Genomic DNA, 21,577 nt, shown 5'->3' on the forward strand with positions numbered 1-21,577 from the left:
TAAAATGATTGGAAAATGTTTTCGAAACATAATTATGATACGAGTGTAAGTTGTTATGAATTTTGTATTTTTTTTTTATGGTGACCATTAACCCTTTCGTTATTAAACCATGCTCGAGTATAATTTCATATAAATTCAAAGTACCCTTATGGGGTTTGGTGTGATGACGAATGGGTTACATTGAATGAAAAATAAATTTGTTTTTTTTTTCTTTTTTATCGTAAAATAAACAAATCATACTAATTAGGCCTTATTAAAATCACAAACGATAGATCCGGAAACATTTTCGAATCATTCATTTGAATCAAACTCACGTCAATCTCTGTAGTATGAAATATTCGATTGTGAACATATTATTAATATTTATATATAAATATTAAATACTTATAAAGTATGTATATATATATATATATATATATATTAAAAAAAAAATTAATTAATTAATTATATAGAGATGTGTTACATTGTCACATGTTACTAATAAAATGATAATTATTCATAAATTATTTAGAATATATATATATATATGTTTATTTTATTTTACTTTTTTTTTTTTTAATAAAAAGGCCGAATTAGCGTTGCTGTTGCGACAAGATGATGATTTGGAGGTATTAATGGATTTAATATGTTTTTATAAACATTAAAAAACGATTTCGATAAATTATTATTATTATTATTATATAGATTAAGTCATTGGTTTGTGAATTGCATCCTCGGATCACGCGAGGTTCGATGAATGATGGAAGAAATTGTTGGAAGTCTCGAAGAAACGTTTGTTTTGTTAGTCTACTATTATTTTTTATTATTTATTTTTTTATAAAAAGAATGATCGATATCCCTTTTTATCGTTCACCTAATTTCAATTTATCCCCAAGTGTGTTACACGACAAGTGATTTAAAAACAAAGCACGATGATGCGTGGGTGTCAAGGATGTTTGTGAAAACAAACAAAAAAATAAAGAAAAAACGAAAAACCACATTATTTCACTCGAGGTATACACAAAAGACATAAAACATTATTTGTATAATTAAAATAAACAAATAAAATATATATTATATTGAATTTTGGATACGTATGGGAAATTCTATAAATAAATGATTCCGATGTGAGTATCCATGCAAAAAATTTCATTTCAAAACTGGATCGTGGTTTATGTATATAAAATATTTTATATTTTATAATTAGATTATGTGAAACTGTGATTAAATATATTATATATAATTCATGAAACCCATGCTTGTGGGGGGGGGGAAGTATGAAAAAAAAAGAAATTACATGCCATCGAGTATTATGTTTATAAAGGGGGCAGGGGAAGAATGAAGGGGGGTGAATACTATAAGATCGACAACCACGATGATGAATAATTCGATCAATGTGCATGTGTGTATGTATATATATATAAAATATCAAATTCAAAATGGAGATGGCAACCGGAATTTTGGGGATAAGCATAAAAAAGTGCAACAATCCTTAACCTCTAGCACAAGCTATGTATTAGGTTGTTACAATATTAATATAAAAGATTAGGATTTAAAAAATAGAAAAAAAAATATATATGATTGTTTATAATTGGATTAGGATCAAAAGCTATCTGACTTACCCTAGCTTCTGCGGTGAGAATATAACCACGTTCCATGGCCTTCACGAAGTCGATACTCTTTCCCTCTGGATCTTCAAAAAACCTTCCCGCCAGACTATCTACCTTCCCACTATTTACAGCTTCCAACAAACTTACAATATTACCGGTAATAGGATCTTTGATAACCGTACTTGACGGATCTATTAAACCCCCCTCTATTGCGCTTGCTAATGTCAAGCGCTTTCTTTCTAACACCGATGTGAGTAAAAATGGATCATGGTAGCCACCGGTTGTTGGATTGTACAGACCAAATTCTAAAGCTTCGATGAACGTAAAGCCTTGTTTGGGTGTCATAACTAAACCGATATCTACAGCCTTAGCAAGGGTATACAATTTGGATGTTTCTGTATCTAAAACATTGCCCTTTTCTGGCTCCATCATTCCTTTCCTAAATGCTTCAGGTAATCTAACTAATTTTTTCTTTTGTGCATCTTTTATCAAAGCTGAGTCCGGATCAATGATACCAAGTGTAACGGCTTCTTTCAATGTTATTTGTTCGTTGGTATTCGGGTCTGTTACTTTTCCTGTTTCGAAGGATAGGTGTCCCTTCTCTAATGTTTCTTCGAATGATAAAGGTGGGATTAGGAAAACAGTGTTTTCACCGAAACGTATGCACCTGCTTTGTAATTTGCCAATTTGCGGCTCCATCGTACCTTTTTCCGAAGGGTTGATGATATTTTCGTCGAGGGCTTTCTTCAGAACTACGAACCTTCCAGTTCTTGGGTCTCTTACGACAGACACGTTTGGATCGATTAATTCATATTTGATTGCTTCTTCTACTGTACACTCTCGTGTGTTACCTTCTTTAGGTGAAACCTTCTGTTCATCCAACGAAGATCTTTGGGGTTGAAGGGTCAATGGTTTTTCTACTGTCACTAATAATCCACGTTCGAATGCAACGTCTATGTTGTAAGATCGTTTGGATTTAGGATCGAGTACTCTTCCTCTGGGAACATCGATCGTTCCATCATCAATACCAGCTTGCAGAGATTTGATTTGTCCCGTTGTTGCATCCTTCAATGCTGTTGTATCTGGATCTATCAATTCGGCTGACAAGGCTTGTACCAAATCGTAAAATTCGTTGGCTATTGGTTTAGCAAATTTCCCACTGTCGCCACGATACAAGCCACACTTAACAGCTTCTTCTATAGAAAGTGGAGTTTTGTATGTTACGATGAAACCTTTTTTCCTGGCATCTTCCAAATTCATTGTCATCGTCGAGGTATTGTACGTGCCGCGAATATCGTCTATGATTTTTTCAGATATAGCTTCTGCTAATAGAATATACTTGTTGGTATTTGTATTCTTAACTATCGAAATTAACGGATCGATCATTTCGATTTGAATAGCTTCAGCCAATGTAAGCTTTTTGTTGTTCAAAGGATGTATGAATTTTCCGGATGACGTGTCGTACATGTCCATCAGTATTGCTTCGTATAATCCAAATCCCATGCTTTCAATATCGACGATAAGTCCATGTTGTAATGCGAGAGATAATGTAACTGTACAATTGGCACCGGGTTCTTTGAACATTCCCGAACGTCTATCGATCACCCCGGCACGACAAGTTTCAGCTAAAGACAACAATCTTTCCGATCGTTTATCCCAATAACAAGGCAAGGTAGGTCCGATTATACACTTTCTCATAGCTTCGTGAAGCGTGACAGCTCTGCCTGTACCAGGATCAACAATTTTTCCAGTTTTATCGTCGTATAATCCTTGATGGATAGCTCGTTGCAATGAAACAGCTGCCTTGTTGTCTATTATCAATCCAGATTCGTAAGCATCGCGTAAAGACATTTCAACGTTTCCTCTGTTGAGATCTTTAACGCGTCCAGTATTTCCATCAACGTATCCCAATTCTATTGCTTCCATCAACGGCATAGTTTTAACAAATGGTGACCTGACATCTTTGACAGTTACGGAATCTGCATCGATCAGATGTTTTTGAATGGCTTCGAGTATGGTCAAATAAGTGCCACTTTGTGGATCCAAAAATGTGTTGGTTTTGTCATCCAATATACCTTTAGAGATTGCTTCACTGAAACTCATTGGTCTACGAGTTTCCAAAAGAAGACCACGTTCTAAAGCTTCGTGGAAATCCAAACGTCTTCCTTTTTCGGTAGCCACAGTTCCCGTTTTCGGATCTACTATGAGTTTTTCTATAGCTTCGGTGAAAGTTATCACATCACCGCTGTCGTGTCGAACGATAGCAGTGGTCGTATCGATGACACCTTTTTTGATAGCACGATCGGTTGGTAATTTTTCTTGGGTGTCCGGGATAATGAAGTGACCAGTTTTTGGATCGTAAAATCCTTTGAATATGGCTTCCGGTAAAGATATTTTTCGTTTGGCTGGAACAACTAGGCCACGATCCAATGCGTCAGTTAGAGAAAGTGGTATACCTGTTAGAGGATCGATAGCTGTGCCACTTTTCGGATTGATAAGGCCACGTTTGATAGCATCACCAAGAGAAATAATATCGTTGTTTCGTGGATCCTTGATCGATGGACTATCCTGATTAATAATCCCTTTAGCAATGGCTTCTTCTAGCAAATAACTTTCACCTTCGATGGTGAACGTACCTGTTTTAGGATCGTAAGTTTGATGAGCTAAAGCTTCTTGTAATGTCCAAGGTTTAGTCGTGTTCAATAAGTAACCTTTCTCAAATGCAATATCCAATGTCATGGAATGAGGATAATTCAACGTACCACTTTGTAAATCTAATAATAATGTTTCTGCTGCTTCCTTAACCGAGACTACTTTGTCACGTCTATCATCCTTTATCATAGTTGTTCTGTCATCGATATAACCGGTAGTTAAAGCTTCTTTTATTGTCATCTCAGCACCGTTCACAGGATTTAGGACAAGACCAGTCTTAGGAGAGTAATATTCTTGTGCTATAACATCTATTAACGAAGGCACGAATGGTGTAGTTATAATCAAACCTCGGTTCAATGCAGTGTCCAAAGGAAGAAGTTCGCCGGCTTTTGTATCTTGCAAACGTCCCATTTTTGAGTTTAACAGATTTATAGTTAGTGCATCGTCCAGAGAAACGAAAGAACCAGCTTTTGTGTCTTGACATTCGGTGATAAAAGCATCGATTATACCTCTGCGTACGCTTTCCTCGACATCCACTAATTGTTTGGTCAAAGGATCTTGTATTTTTCCTGTGTTGGGTTCGTATATGCCACTGTTTATTGCTGCTTCCAAAGAAATTGGTTTTCTAGCACGCGGTACTATCATTCCCTTTAAGAAAGCAACCTTGATATCGATTTCTGTTCTTGTTTCAACATTTATGACAACTCCTCTGTGCAGATCTATCACACCTGATTCTAATGCTTCGGATAGAGGTAAGATTTCGTCACTTATTGGATTCCTAACAGCCAAAGATTCAGCATCGATCAATCCAACTTCAACTGCTTCCGATAAACTCAATGGTTCACCAGATTTGGGATCATGAATTTGTGCGTTTATGGGGTCACAAACACCTGCTTCTACTGCTTCTTGTAAACTCAAGGTTAAAGGTTCCTTATCAACACTGCTTGGTCTTTGTTCGATCCATCCAAGTTTGACTGCTTCGAAAAATGGTATTTTCTTACCACTTTTAGGGTCTACCATGTAGCCTACGTTTCTATCTACCAATGGCCTATCAATTGCTTCTCGAAGAGTGACATATTTATCGGATTTCTTTGATAGATCTTTTACCCAAACGTTGTCAGGATCGAAAATTTGTAAATCCAAAACAAATTCGTTGAACGAAACGATATTACCAGTTGAAGGATCGACGAATCTTTCGTTTTCCATATTAAATGCACCTCGATCAGCTAAATCACGCGGTGACAAATCCTTCGTCACGACGAACAATAATTTTTCTTCCGATTTTTCATCCGAATCTTCTTCTCCTTCTTCTTCTTCTTCGTGCTGTTCAACGTCTTCCAATTCAACCGTATCAAGTGTTTTTGGCCTTTGTGATTCTTCTATCGGTTTTGTCAATGATTTTTCATTAGCAATGAACGAATCGCAAACTTCTTTCTCTTCTTTCTGCAAAATTTCTTTCGTACTAGTTTTCGGTGTTGATAAAAGTTTCGATTCTTGACTCACTGGTACTCCTTCTATTTCGTCGGGTGATCTTTTACGTTCGGATTCAAGTGTTTTATCAATTTTATTCGACGGTGTCGTAACTGCAGAGATTGGTTTAGGTTCTGTCGTTGAAATAGATTCAACAGGTGGACTAGGTTTCTTAATTTGTTTCGTTTGAATCGCATCTACTACAGCTTTCCCAGCTAAAACAGGAGCAGCTACGACTGCTAGTAATCCAAGTTTAGCAGCTTCGGCAATACTCATCGAACTACTTCCATCTTTCTGTTTGATTTTTCCCGTTTGTGGATCGAGCAGACCTTTCTCGACAGCTTCCTTCGTGGTTACGGTTTCTGCTGTTTTTACATCGTACAAAACAGAGTCCGGTTCGATCAAACCAGCTTCTATAGCTTCGGTTAAATTGTAGGATTTCTTTGATTCAGGATCAGTGAAAGATTCTGTTTTATCGTCATAAATTTGTTCGATAGCTTCTACGATGGTCAAACTGTTTTGCGTAGTTGGTATAGAAGAATCAGGTTCACTTTTTTGAACTGAAGTATCAAGGATACCAACTTCTACTGCCTTAGAAATTGACATAACAGCACCTGTGTTAGGATCGGTATAAGTTCCTGCACTCATATCAACCAAACCCTTTTCAACAGCATCACTGAAGGTAATCCTAATATCTTTAGTCGTGAATTCTTCTTTCTTCTCAGATTCATCCTTAACGATTCCTCGAACGCGTGCTTCCTCGATTGTAAGCGTGTCACCAGTTTCAAGGTTCTGAACTTGTGTAGCATTTAATAGAACATATCCTGGAGAAAGTTGAATAGTTTTTGTGGTGATAGTATGATAGGATGTCACTGTTTCGGTAATTGTACTGACGCATTCGTCTTTAGCTGGTGTTTTTACAATTAGGAGACCAGATTCAACAGCTTCAACGATTGGTATAGACGTACCAGTTGTTGGATGAACAAACACACCTTTTTCTTCATCTATGAGACCCGATTCTAGTGCTTTAGTTACTTCGATGCTATCTGGTGCAACCGGGTATGGCAAAGTCATAATAAAATCAGTTGCTATAGCATCTTTCAAGGGTACATTTTCACCAGTGATCGGATGTTTTATTTCATTCTTCGATGGATCGATCAAGCCACGTTTCAAAGCTACTGGGAATGTCATACCAGCTGGTGGCAATTCGGATGATTTACTTGTTTCACGATTTTCGAATACATTTGTTTCCACAGCTTTGACTAAATCAACGCTACCACCTTCGACTTTGACCAACGATTTGTCAGCATCGATCACGTCATTCGTAATCGCATTTTCTAAAGTATCCAATTGTCCATTAGGTTGAATTATTTTTGACAAGGGATCGACTATACCACAAACAATGGCTTCGTTTAGGGTAAGATGAGCACCAGTTTCTGGATGAACAACTTTGCCTTCTTGAGGATCCAACAGACCTTGTTTGTATAATCCTGGAATTGAAAGACTTTTGGCTAAAGGAACAAGTAAATCTGCATTTTCTGGATCTAAGATTCCACGATCTAGGGCTTCCTTTATCGATACAATATCACCTCTTTGTGGATCCACGATTTTACCACTCTCAGCATCGATTTTATTATTTTCTATAGCTTCGGACAATGTCATTTTCTTTTCCCCATCCCCAGAGATTTCGGTTTCAATAACCTGGACCGTTTCTTCATCGATCAGACCACTTTCTATAGCTTCGCTGGCTTTAACAATTCTCTTCTTCATTTTTTGAAGGACTATCGGTTTAGCTTCTCTTTCTGGGCTTTGGGAAAATGATTTTGCTTGGCCAATGGTAACTGTGTATTTTGGTTCCGTGGTTACTCTTGCTCTTGCTTTAGCTGCCACAGATGTTGTGGCATCACTATTGTCTTCTTCAGGTGTTGATGGTTTCGTTACAACCGTATCTTTGATTTCCAAATCATTTTCTTGTCTCGTTGATTTAATCTCACTCGACGGTACGCTTTCGTTCGTTTTGATTTTGGATACCGTAACGTCTGAACTTGTTCTTAAATCTTCTAGCAAAGATTCCGTTGCAACAACTGTTGGCGATGATACAATATTTGTTGAAATTTCTTCCGGCGAAAGGAGACCACGTTCAACGGCAACTTCTTTTGATATTTGTTCTCCTGTTTTCGGATCTTGGATCGTGTCATTCTTCACCGTAACGTCCGAACCTGTTCTTAAATCTTGTAACAAAGATTCCGTAGCGGTAACTGCTGGCGATGATTTAACATTCGTCGAAATTTCTTCCGGTGGAACTAGGCCACGTTCAACGGCAACTTCTCGTGGTATTTTTTCCCCAGTTTTCGGATCCTTGATCATAGTTTTCTTGACAGCTTCAACAGCAGCTGCTGCTGCTACCAAGGGTGTACCAACGACCGCCACCAATCCAAATTTCGTTGCATCGATCAAAGATAATTTTCTGTCCTCGTCTACTTTGTATTCGCCAGTTTTGGAATCCAAGATGCCACGTTTTACCGCTTCTGTCATTGGAATATTTTTACCAGTCGAGGGATCGCGAACTGTCACGTCTTTCGATTGCAAAGTACCGTCGTTAACGGCTTTTAATAAATCAGCAGACGTACCGTTATCGGTTGAGATCACTAAAGCAGTTGCGGGATCATAAATCACGCCACGTGAAACTTGTACAGGATCCATGATCGATGACTCGTCCGTTGCTTTGATTTCGGTGTCCTTCGTTGGATCATCCACGTTCGTTAATTCAACTTTGTCAGGTTTGCCAGAAATTTTGGTGATTTGCAATAATCTTTGATTTGCTTCTTCGGAATCGGGTGATTTGTATTGAAGTATTACCAGTTGTTTTTCTATTGCTTCTTTCATAGAAATCTTCTGTGGATGAGTGTAGTGTCCCGTAGAATCTAAAATATTTTTTTCCAGACTTCTCATCAAAGATACTTTCCTTCCGTTAATCGGATCAACGACCAATCCAGACTTAGGATTAATGATTTGTAATTTTATGCATTCCTCGAAAGATACTAATCTATCGGTACCAGGTATAATAAATAATCCGGTTGCTGGATCAAACAATTTCTGATCAATAGCGTCCGCGAGTGTCCAACCATCGGTTGGCAACCCGAACACACGTTTCTCTGTTGAAGTAGGTTCACTTTCTATAAACGAACTGATTTCTGATTTGTGATTTCTGACGGTAGTTGTCACTGAACTTTGAATCTCCACTTTTGTTTCATTCGTATCTTTGTTAATCTTTGTAAACAAATTAGAATCAATCATTGTTTTATCTTCTTGTATTTGTTCGGTAGGACTCTTCGACTTTGATCGAGACCTGTCCATTTTGTCTGGCGAAGATGGTGGGCTAGTTTTCATCGGAGATATCGTACCATTTTTGATAGTTGACTGTACTGGCGACGATGGTATGAAAGTCGTCGAAACCATTGCTGGTTTAGTTGCAGTTTGTTGTAATTTGTTGTCACTAGGTGGTACTATTTCTTTAGTTATGATAGTTGTAGTAGTACCAATAGCCATTGGTTTGGATTCCTCTCTTTCGTCAGAGCTATCAACGTTCCCAACGTTTGTGACCAAGGTTGTTTCAAAAGTAACTTGCTTTGATGGTAAATGTACTTTACCACCGGATGTTTCATCCGTTCGTTTGCCAAGCAAACCTTCCTCAATGGCTTGATGAACGCTCATGATTTTTCCGCTGTCAGGATCCGTAAAGATTTGTTGGGTTTGATCGATCAATCCACGTTTGATAGCTTCTGTATAAGTGATTTTGCAATCACGATTGATCACTTCTCCCGTTTCCAACACGGTCACGTATCTTTTAACAGTTTTCGTAACAGTTTGAGTAGTCACAGCAATATTTAATAGACTCGTCAGCAACGCAGCACCATCCGGGGTGATTAATCCACGTTTAATTGCATCTTCCAAAGGAACGACTCGTTTAGTTCGTGGATCCAACAATTGACCTGATTTGGGATCGACCAATTCCAATAAAACAGCTTCTAGTACGCTAATTTCACGACCCTCTTCGGTAATTCCGATACCACAATTGAGCATCTCCGACACCGTTGATCTGACAAAACCCTGTTCTTCGGCTACGTTCAAGGGAACTGTCTTTCCAGTCTTCAAATCGACAATATAAGAACCTCCAGATTTTGGACTGATCAAACCTTTCAAAAGAGCAGAATTTAAGCTGATGAATTCACCCGAGACTGGATCTTTAAAACCGTCGATATCAAAAATAGTCTTCTGCGAGATTGACATGACCAATCCTTTATCAACAGCTTCCTGTATACTCAATTCCTCGTCCTTCAAAGTATCTTTGAATGTACCTTCCGGTTTGACAACACCTTTGGATAATGCATCCGACAAAGTAATCGGTTCTCCAGCTTTAGTGTCTGTTATCGATTTGAGATTCTCCGAATCCAATACATTTTTCGATATCGCTTCCAAAACCGTCAACTTTTTCCTATGAGCCGGACTGGCAATCCTGCCAGTTTCATCGATTATCTCCAAATCGCAACAATCTTTCAGGGTCATCGGTTTAATAATGAGTTGCCTTCTACGTGCCTCCTTCAAAGTTAATTTTTCCATTGACAAATTGTGCATATACCTACCACGATTAGAATTCAATATACCTTGTTGTATAGCTTCGGCGACCGTCAACTTGGTATCGTTACGCGCATCGACAATTTCTTTAACATCAGGATCAATGACACCTTTCTCTATAGCCTCGTTCAACAAATAATATTCCCCGGTAATTCTATCAAGAATACGACCCGACCTATCATCGATAATACCTTGGGATATCGCGTCGGCAAGCGCAAGCGCGTTCTTTTTAACTTTAACCGTGACATCTAATTTAGTTAAATAACCTTTAGAGTATGCCTCCTCAATGGAGATCCTTTGACCGTTTCCCGTAACAACCTGACCCGTTATAGGATCCAACAAACCCTCGCTCATCGCATCGGCAACGCTAACACCCGTCGTCGTCGTTAAACTGGTCGTTACCTTAACTCTATCATCCCCTCTCTCGGCATCAAATAGCTCCTGTTGAATAGCCTCGAGCAAGGAGATGTGTCGACCGTCCTCGGTAAACCCATAAGGTCCCAACAAGCGATTGGCCAGATTTCCATCTATCAAATTCATTCGCGCAGCTTCCTCGATAGTAACGCTCGTCTTCGTATCAATCGAAGTTACTATTCTACCATTTCTAACATCAAGAATCCTAAGTTTTATAGCTTCGCCAACTGTAAGTACCTTCCCGGTACTTGGATTAACTATACCCCTAGCATCTATCACGTTGTCCGTACTGATACCCTCCTCAGCCCTGTGTATCCTCTTAAGATTCCTAATTTCGCTAAATTGCATGCTGCTGTTACTGATGTTACTGCTGATGTTACTGCTGCTGCTGTTGTTGATGTTGTTGATGTTGTTCTTGTTGTTGTTCTTGTTTCGTATTTCATCTGTCGTTGATGTTTCTGTCCCAACACCACCGACGCGTGACGAATAACCGACATCTTGTTGACCCTCTGTTCTAGCACGTTTCAACGGGGAAGATTCACGACTCGTACTACGACGAACCGAATCGCTACTAACGCTGGTTGTCTCCGTAGTCTCGTGTCTTTCCGAGATAAATCTGTTTTCAATGGATTATTATTTTTAAATATATGCCAATAATTATGAAATTTGTTCTAAGTCATACGAAGGATTACATTTGAACGTTTAATGAATTCTATGGAATGTTGAAATACTGAACACTGTTTGACGGTTCATTTTTGACAATGTCATGAAAATTATATTGATTTTGTTTAGTTTCAAAACTATAATGTGCTATGAAATAACTGATAAATTTATTATTTTGTTTGAATTCATAATTATGGGTACATATATTGATGATATTACTTTTTCTTTTTGTTTTTTTCAGATGATCTGAAATTTGGGTATTCGAATTTGTTGAATATTTCGTCAAAATTGTACTCACTGCGATTGAGTGTAATGCGTGGTAGTCGAGGAATAACGTTCCTCGCTGGTAGTACTCTCGTAGATGTTAAATTCCGTTCTGAACGTGCGCAGGGGTCGTTGCTCTTGCAGAGCACGCTGCAACACAAATTACAATTATCTCAACGCAATTTAAATTGCAATTTACCGACATTTCGGCTGAATTCAAATTATTTCCGAAATAAAACGGGACGATTTAGTCGATTGTTTTTGAAATTAAAAGTCAGATCGGTGTTAGTCGAGATACGAGAAATGTGTTGGTAGTGGTTGGTGGTGGTGGTGATGGTGGTAAGGGGTGGGTGAGGGTAAGGGGGGAGAGGATTGAGTGAGAAGTTGTCAATTTTCGCGGGTTGCTGGTTGGTGGATCCTAAAAACGTTGAACGGTACAATATTTTTAGAGCACGTTCAGCTTCCGTTGTAGCTGGGCACACGTTTAAGATTACTTTTAACGTTTCCTTTCCTCGAGAAATAAAACTCGTATAATAATAATAATAATAATATACAATACGTTTTAAACACTTTTGTTCTTTTACTTATCCGTTTGAATAAGTTAAAAAAAGAGATAAAAATACGGAATTTAATTCGTGGCGATTGAAATCCCCCCCCACCTTTTTCTAACAGTGACAATAATAAACTTAACAGGTTATAAACTTGAAACCTTCCCAGAGAAAGACAGAGAGAGAGAGAAAAAGAAAACCAGTGAAGTGAAAAATAAATGTGCCAGTTTGGTTGGTTAAAACGAACGAACAACGAATAGTTTTGATTTATTCGAAATAATATTTAAATTATTATTATTTTTATACGCGAGAGAACAATGGTTGGTTGTCGAACGATGGAAATGAGGAGAAGAACACAATGGGAGGAGAGAAAATTGGCTGCCGATTGACCTTGATGCCAGCCCCCCATATTTTTATTCGACATAACGCATAATACCGGAGTGAAATTTTAATTTGAGAATAGAAATCAGAGAACGAAACGAAACGAAGGAGTAGTCTTGTGTTTCCAGAGGAGGGGGTCGGGTGGGGGGTTTGCAGGAAAGAAAGAAAAGGAAAAAAAATATACGAGACGTGAGTCCAACGTCTAATAAAAGAAAATGACGGCATCGTTCGTAGATTTGTCATTTTATTTTGCTTCTTTTTTTTTTCAACTACGTAATAAATTATTATTATTATTATTAATACGCTTTAATCATTAAATATTCCAGTTTTTTTTATTTCTCTCTCGGGCGTATATCGGCAACACTAATTCCAACGATAATTGCGTAACTAGAAGCATGACGTCAGATTGACCGGTTTTTACAGCTAACAAGAGGGGGGAATAGGGGGAAGACGGGGGGTGGAGGGGACGAGTGAAATCGCACGATTGCAACACATTTCTGTTTATCGTGTGTGACTATACACTATTAACATCTATTCCTAGATCGAGATCTCACTGTGTTCAAAACTTTTTGACACAGAAAGTTAATTCCCCTTTCCTAACCCCCCCTTCCCCCCTACTACTCCATTTACATCACCGAATTTTCATTTGTTGTTGTTGTTTTTGTTGTTGTTGGTTACTAATTTACCTTTGTAATAATTTTTCTTCCCGTTAGTACCATGATTGCGAATCAATTTAATTGTCACTCGCATAATACAAATATAATCCGATATAAAATATTGATATTTATATTATAATAATATGAAAAACAAAAACAAAAAAGAATGAAAAACAATCAATCTGTAATTGTGGATTGAAATAACTTCAATATTTGAGACACTGTGTTAGGATTTATTTGACGTTTTCTCGAAATAATTAACTAAAAACTCGGATTGGAAAACTTTGTTCTTAACCCCCCCCCCCTTTTTTGTTTTCTTTTTCTTCCTTCTTTATAATTATTCTCAACGAACGTTAATTAATATATCTCATAGATATCGGGTTGATGATTGTTATTGATTAATAAATTTAATTAAGAAAAAAAAAAAGATAGTTATCTATTCGGGATTCGTAATAATAAATATGAAAATGAAAAAGAGAACTCATTCCCGGCTGGTGAACGTCACGCAACGCCACGTTAACGCCACGAGCTCGCCCGGGAGACTGATACCAAACTGAAATTCGTATAAACTCGTGCCAAAAACTTCAACACATCCCTTTTACTATACAGCTAATACATTTTAAGCGCCATTTTTAAATACCACATTATCACACACAAGTATTTTTTTATTATGTTTTTTATACGATCGTAGACGTTTATGATTCATTCATGTTCATTATTAGTTAGATAAATTTTCTCACTCATGGTTTCAAATGAATATATTTTATACGATTACAATAATAATATTTTTTTTTTTAATATATATGTTTTTATTACGTTTATACGATCCTACGATGATTCATTTATTTTTGTAATTTGATATATTTTCATCTTAATTATGTTTCAATTTGTTATAAATTAAAATGTTACAAAATTTGAATAACGTGATTTTATTTTTATTCGAACACGATTAATTTTTTGTTTAATAAGTTTGCATAGTGCAACTTAAAGAAAATGTTGAAAAATGTCTAACACATCTTTTAAGAAAAACTCATCCCTTCCAAAGTTATTTTTATGATACTATACTTAAGTACGATGATGATTCATCGTAACGAAATTTTACCGAACCTCTCTCTTTTCAACGATCTGTCAGTCAAATTTTATTTTTTTCTTTTCTTCTTTTTTTTTTTTTACCATACAGTTAGAAATTTTTTCTTCCGTATAACGCATTGTTCGAATTGTTCGAATAAACGTAAAAAACGAATCGATATATTGATTTGTTTAATTAAATATTATTCTTGTAATCATTTATATTATTTGTTCTTATCACCGATATAAATACGAAAAATAATTCAAACGTACGATTAATTTCACGATAAAACGAAAGTCCAGTATAACGAATGACTGATATCTAATCAGAATTCTAATCAATGTACGTATCTGAAGGAAAATTAATTAGAAATGTTGTAATCTTTGTTTATTAAAGCCACCAAGTAATAAATCAAACCGTCAGAAAAATATATTTATTACGAGTAATCCAAATAAATTCTGATCACAAATTATACAAAATATCACTAAACAAAAATACAATGAAAAATCCAACAACATTCGGTACGAATTTTATTGTCACCAATCAATTCAAACGAATGATAAAAAATCCACCATTGATACAACAACAACAACAACAACAACAAAAACAAATATATATTATTATTATTTATAAATATAAATATAACAAACTTGCACCTTTCGAATGATTTTAACACCCGTCATCGTCCTGTTCACAATTGACACGTGCCAACAACACCTATGTCATAATTCTCGTTGACAAATTAAAAAAAAAGAACAAACAAATCGTAGAAAAAGTTCCAATAAACAGTGAGAACCAAAAAATAATTCAAAAAATTCAAAAATATTGTCTAAAAACACGAGATCAATGTGAAATATTTTTTGTTTCGTTGGGGGTGATACGAAATTAATTTTTAAATAATAATAATAATTCCGTTAATGCGTGTGTGTGTATATGTATGTATGTAAAAGAGACAGACAGACAGACAGACAGACAGACGACAAGAAAGAATACTGTATAAACGACAACTGAGAAACGTTGGATAAGTTTTTCTGTTCAGAAAGACGTAGGCAGGTGGAATGACAAGGCGAGCAAAGACCGAATCATTATCGCCCTACCACTTTTCCTCCCACTTATGCTACCATACCACCAGGAGAACCAATACAATCACTGGAAACTTACGTTAACTGTATATGTCCTCGCGCATTTATCGATCCAATATGGAACGCGGCAAAAACGAATTGTCTTGAATATTTTTTCAACCAAAAACCATTCCTAAATTATTCTTTCATCGTATGAACCATTTTTTAGTACTATAATATCAAATAAAATTGTGTTTAAGAATAATAATTATTATAATAACTATAATTGATTGATTGATTTTTAAATGGGTGTATAAAAATTACAAAAAATCCCTCCTAAATTATTCTTTTATCGTATGAACAATTTTTCAGTACTATAATATCAAATAAAATTGTGTTTAAGAATAATAATTATTATAATAACTATAATTGATTGATTGATTTTTCATGGGTGTATAAAAATTACAAAAAAAATCCCTCCTAAACTATTATTTTATTGAATTTTATTCTTTTATCATATGAAAAATTATTCAGTACTATTAATATAAAATAAAATTGTGTATAAAAAGTAAAAAAGAAACCATCCTAAAGATATAACGTTAAATTATTATTCTAAATAACTGTATATGTTTTTTGGTTATTTGATTGAAGAAATTTTAGATATAAAAGTTTAAAGTTTGCTCAAACAATTAAAAGAGAACCTTCAAAATTTGTTTCTATTAAGATTAAATCAAAAGTTCGTGCATTTTTTTTAAATATAAATATTTCCATAATAAATTTTACAAAAAGAAAATAAACACATAATCCATAATATGCATTATTTCAAAGTAAAGTTTCAATAACATTACAAACTCACAAATTTAGGGGTTTCATTCATTATATGCATTATTTCAAAGTAAAGTTTCAATTACATTATAAACTCATGAATTTGTTGGTTCACCCTAAATATTATAAATTATGGCATTCCTGGTGTATTTTATTTTTTCTTTCTTGTCGTTGATTAGATCATAAAATAATAAAACAAAAAATAACTCACCTGTAATGAGATATCATCGGGATAAAGCAAGGCCAACTGCCTAACTCGTTCTTGCAGTAGATTCAACAGGGTTGTATATTTTCTATTTAGTGTGTCAAGGTCACGTGCGACTCCATCCACCGTAGTTACCGGTTCTCTACGTGGTCTTTTAACGGATGCATCCAACGACGGACAAACTTCTTCCAGTTGTTCTTTGAATGCTCTGAGCCTTTGTCCATAGATCTATGGGGGTTTCGGTTAGTCCGTTACGGTTAGTGAATTAGATCATTTTTTTGATCCACTACCGTTAGCCAAAAGCGATGGTGTAAACAAACGTATTTTTGTTTTTTCTTTTTTGTTTCAAATAATACTTGCCATTATTCGCTTCTTTCCTTTTTTTTTATTTTTTATTTTTTTATAAAACCAACGACGACCCAATGTGTGATTGTGCATTCGAGTTATTTGTTGTTAACGTTTAAAGTTAATTATTAGCATTTGTCAATACAATCCTGATTTTATTTGATATTTATTTGATATTCTTGAGAGTGTTAAAATGAATTATTATTCCCCTTTTGGTGAAAATTGTTTCTTTTTAATTATGTTATAATTATTTATATTTCTAAATATTCTGTTTTCAATTAAAATGATTTATTTCATTATTCGATACTTTCATTTTATATCACACTGGGTCATTCGTAATAAATAAATGAATAACGTCACAATTTTTGTAGCGAATTAAACCCGCAAGCTTTTTTTTTATCCTCGTAGCTCTACAATAATATAATTAAAAATTTATGCGAAAGCCAAATCGATCAGAATAAGCTGCTTACTCAACTCCATTATCTAGATTTCTTGTATATTATGTTTGTGATTAGATAATAAAGAGCTAAGTGATAATAATTTACTCGGATGTGATTAAGTTATTCTCATCGAATTATTATTAGTAATTTATATAAGTTACCTTTTTTAACTTAATTATACTAACAATAAATAATTTATTATTACTTAGCCCCGCGCGGAATAAATTAGACAAATTTTTACGTTTTAAATTCTTCATCGAGAATGAGTGAGAGAGAGAGAGAGAGAGAGAGATAGAGTACATAGTAAAAGCAGCAATTGTTTTAGTAACAGCTAATTATATAAAATCAATTGAAACCAAAAAAAATGAAAAAAAAAAAAGAAACAATTCGACAAAAAATCTCTAAAGAGATATTTTATAAATAATATTCGTTTTTATAAAACTGTTGTGGTCTCGGCTTATTTCCTTCTAATTGCTGAAAGATTCGTTTACATTGTCGTAATCATTTGACATGTAATAATTAAAAATACATATATAGAAAAATATTTTCAGGATGCTGTAAAATCATGAAATTATGTGTGTTGCGTAATGTGTAACGTAAATGTGTTCGTGCGTTAAAAATCCTACGAAATCTCATTCATACATTGCATTCACACCATTTGCTAAAGCTAATTATTGATATACAACCAAAAAGTATGTATATTTAATACTTTTTTCTTTTGCAAGTTTATAAACCTCATCTTACCTTTCCTTCGCGTATGAATCTTCCACCGGTAACATTGACTGCTTCGATAGCCGGTGCACGATCCACGACTTTGTTTAACAAATTCTGCACGCAAATTATGAACGATAATTATTATCATTAATTATATTTGAATATTAATAAATGAATATTCGTAAATGATCACGTTTTTTTTTATATAAAAATTTGTCGACAAAGTGTCTACCTTAGCGTTTTCCAATTCGAGTTTGTTATAACATTCGTCGATGAAGTCAACTTCATTTTGATAGGAATTATGGTATTGTTGTGCGAGACTATAAGCCGCTTCCGCGCTACGTAATCGGTCAACTAATTGACCACAAACGTTGGTCCACCTAGAATTTAATCTGTTGACCTCGGAATCCAATCTGTCCATATCACCGTGCGGTCCGTGATGATTGTGTCTTGATTTTTCAACTAGACGCCTCGCATTGTGAGCATCATCATTCAATTGATCAACGGACGACTGTTGTTGGGCTATCGCGTTTTGAAGTATCATCAAATCTTCGAGAACATTTTGTAGACCTTTAACGTCGGACGGTAATTCCCCGAACGATGCTAACTTTATTTCGAATTCGGAAATGGCTGTTGTGTTTTCTTCTAAACTGGACAATACGATTTCCACGCATTTCAAGCGTTCGATGTAAAGATTGCTAAGATTCCAAAGATGGTTCCACTTGGTCATCACGCTGTCCAATTTATTTCTCATAGCTGGTGTCTTCAAAGTAATACCACGGAATGTTTGTTGGACCTGATCAATTTCCGGTGCCAATTGTTGCAAATTTTGTTCGTAATCTTTGTGTTCCAATACCAAATGTTCGAGACTGTCCAAATCTCTGGGCAATGGTGCAGCAATACGCGCATTTATTATTCGTTCAGCTTCGTCTAGTGCTTGCTGAAGCGATGAGACCTGTTCGTTGAATATTCTACCAGCATTTTTCGACTCCTCCTCGGCTTTAGCGCGTTTCTCGAAATCGTCGAACAATTTGTTAACGTCGGCCATCTCTCGTTTTAATTTTCTCAACTGCGGATCGGTTGGATCACCCTCGCTGAGTAATTTTTCAGCATCCTCGTTCAATGCTTTTCTTATAGCGGTACGTTGATCCTGTCCCATAGCTAAAAACTGTGGTAAATCCCAACCCTTGACTACTTTAATTGTCGCAAATATCATGTTCTGTCTTAATCTGAGTTGTTTGCGTTGCCACAAGGACACGCTTCTGTCGTATTGTCGTCTTGATCGTTCGGCAGCATCCAATGCATCTTTATCGGGTGGATGTAATGCGAAACAAACGCTTGGTACAGGTGATTCGACACCTTGTGCGTTCTTAACACGCCATTTAACTCTACCAGAGTTGTCATAAAGTGTACATTGTTCTCCTCTTTCGATTGACATCTTTGGAAAATAATTAAACAAGAAAAAAAGAAACAAAACAATTTATTAAAATACTGAGACCTCTTTTCTACTCACCCCATAAGACCACCCCCATATATATACTTACATTAACCTGTTTGTAACTGCAAACGCATGTAACTTGCAACGGTCTGGTTACCGGTCGTTTTCTTTGTTTCATTGGTACAATATCCTTAGCCTGTTCGACTAATTTTTGTACACGTTCCCCATAATTGTTGAGTTCTTCTCTAAGTTCTTGCATACCCTTCAACAATCGTTCACCTTCGTCCAATGAAAAATCAGATTCCGAATAAACCGTGTTAAGTGTCTCGTCTATCTTCGATATCCATAATTCAGCTTGATGAATGTCTTTGAAAAATTGTTGACTGTGGGCAGCGTGTTTCAAATGTACTTCTAGACAAAGAGTCAATTGAAGCAACCAAGCCCACTGACTCTGCATAGCTGACATGTATGCCTCGATTGTTTTTGCCGCTGGATGATGTTGCAATACCAATGCTTCTCCTCTATCTTGTACAGCGGAAAATTGGATCTCTCGTTTCTCCAAATCGCTCATCAGAGACTATATTTAGAAACAAACAATAACAAATTCATTGCGTTTTAAAAGAAAAATATAAAAATGACGATGAATAAATTTAGAAATCAAATTGATCAGGAATATATTTGTCAATTGCGTGTTCAAACATTTACCTCAATACCAGACCCATATGTACGCTTGTAAAATAAAAAGATCAAATTTATATGAGGTATAAACCATTTATTATTTTTTAGGTTATATTAATAATATTAACAAATGCAAATAAATATTTGACCAACCTCGTAATACTGTTCGATGCTTTGAACGTTTAAGTTCCTATCAGCCCAATCTCGGGTAACTTCAGTTTCTTCTTTACCATTTAACCAAACAAGTTCTCCAGTGGCGGATTGTATGAAATCTTGCAAAGTGTCCAAATCTGATAGTCTCTTGTTCGACAATGCCAAAAGTTCGGAATAAAGTTTTTGCAATGTACTCAGGTGTTGACTGTACAACGTCAATTCCTCGCCATGGAAATTATTCTTCCCTTGAACACATTTGTCCACTTTCGTATGGAACTGTTCGATATTTTTATGTTCCTTCTGATGAACGTCGAATTCGTTTTGTACGCTTTGCAAATCCGAACCGTAATCAGCTTCTTGGATTTGTTTAATCTTTGCCTTGCACCAATCGATGCAGTCGTGTAATGAACGGAAATGCGGATTGGTATCGACCAATCTCGTTTCGTGAACTGTCGTTCGATGTTTCGTTACTACTCGTTCTTCCACAGGGAAAGAAACTGCGGAAAGTGGTTGGACCAAACGTTTGTGCAAAAGCGAACGCAATGCTACCCAACGTTGATGTAATTTCTGCACCCTGTTTGTTAACAAACAATCATTCAAAAACCTATGAGACATCTCAATTCATATTTCTTATTCATTCGATAAATTATTTTATACCACCGAACGCAATACTCTAACCTAATAATCCCGATACATTTATTTAACTTTAATAATTATTTTAAATGAATAAATTAATAATCTTTAGAGTCCCTACAGTTCGTAGAATTAATATTCAAAAAATGAAATCTATAGAAAAATCCTACAAATAATAAATCGTAATTTTACATAACCACTTTTTTGAAATCTAACAATTGGACTGTGTCCATTCTCAATAAATGTAATAAATAATATTAAAAATATATGTGTGATTTTTGTTGAATATTTAAGATACCTCCTAGAGTTTATATTTTCCAAGATAATCATCAAAATATTCAACAACTAAAAGAAACTAGAATGACAATAACCTTTTGTGAAGTTCAGCAGCTTGACTGTATCTGCCTTCGGTGAGTGTGTGTACATCGGTAAAAATATTTTGTATTTGAGTTTCGGTATTGCGAATGTCCTGTTCCAGCAGGTCCACCGCATGTTTAGCTTCTAACGGATGAAGACGATCCAAACGTCTAGCCTCGTCTTCCACGCGTCTTTCTAATTCTTCCAAACGATTATCGGTAGACTTCATCTCTCGGTGAACTTTCTCAGCAAGTCGTTGAAGCCGTTCGAGTCTAAAACCCAAACATCAAGTGAATATACATATACATATACATATATAAAAGTGTACGCGTGTGCATGTATATAAAATATATATCTTCATGAAAGCATCTTGCGTGACTCGATGCA

The 21,577-nt window shown here is 35.6% G+C and overlaps 1 protein-coding gene across 1 annotated transcript in view; it reads right to left on the reverse strand.

The window, feature by feature from the left end:
- Positions 1-21,577, reverse strand: part of LOC122515550 (microtubule-actin cross-linking factor 1) — a gene marked incomplete in the record, with an annotated part of 139,047 nt that overhangs the window by 32,348 nt on the left and 85,122 nt on the right. The window contains 9 exon segments of the mRNA XM_043632953.1: positions 1,602-11,376; positions 11,722-11,837; positions 16,439-16,660; positions 17,962-18,045; positions 18,164-19,369; positions 19,476-19,946; positions 20,075-20,098; positions 20,201-20,774; positions 21,205-21,462. Of these exon segments, the coding sequence (XP_043488888.1) occupies positions 1,602-11,376; positions 11,722-11,837; positions 16,439-16,660; positions 17,962-18,045; positions 18,164-19,369; positions 19,476-19,946; positions 20,075-20,098; positions 20,201-20,774; positions 21,205-21,462 (12,730 nt within the window).

The sequence above is a fragment of the Polistes fuscatus genome, unplaced genomic scaffold (assembly GCF_010416935.1).
Source record: "Polistes fuscatus isolate 324 unplaced genomic scaffold, CU_Pfus_HIC Scaffold18, whole genome shotgun sequence".
NCBI classification, from domain to species: Eukaryota; Metazoa; Arthropoda; class Insecta; order Hymenoptera; family Vespidae; genus Polistes; species Polistes fuscatus.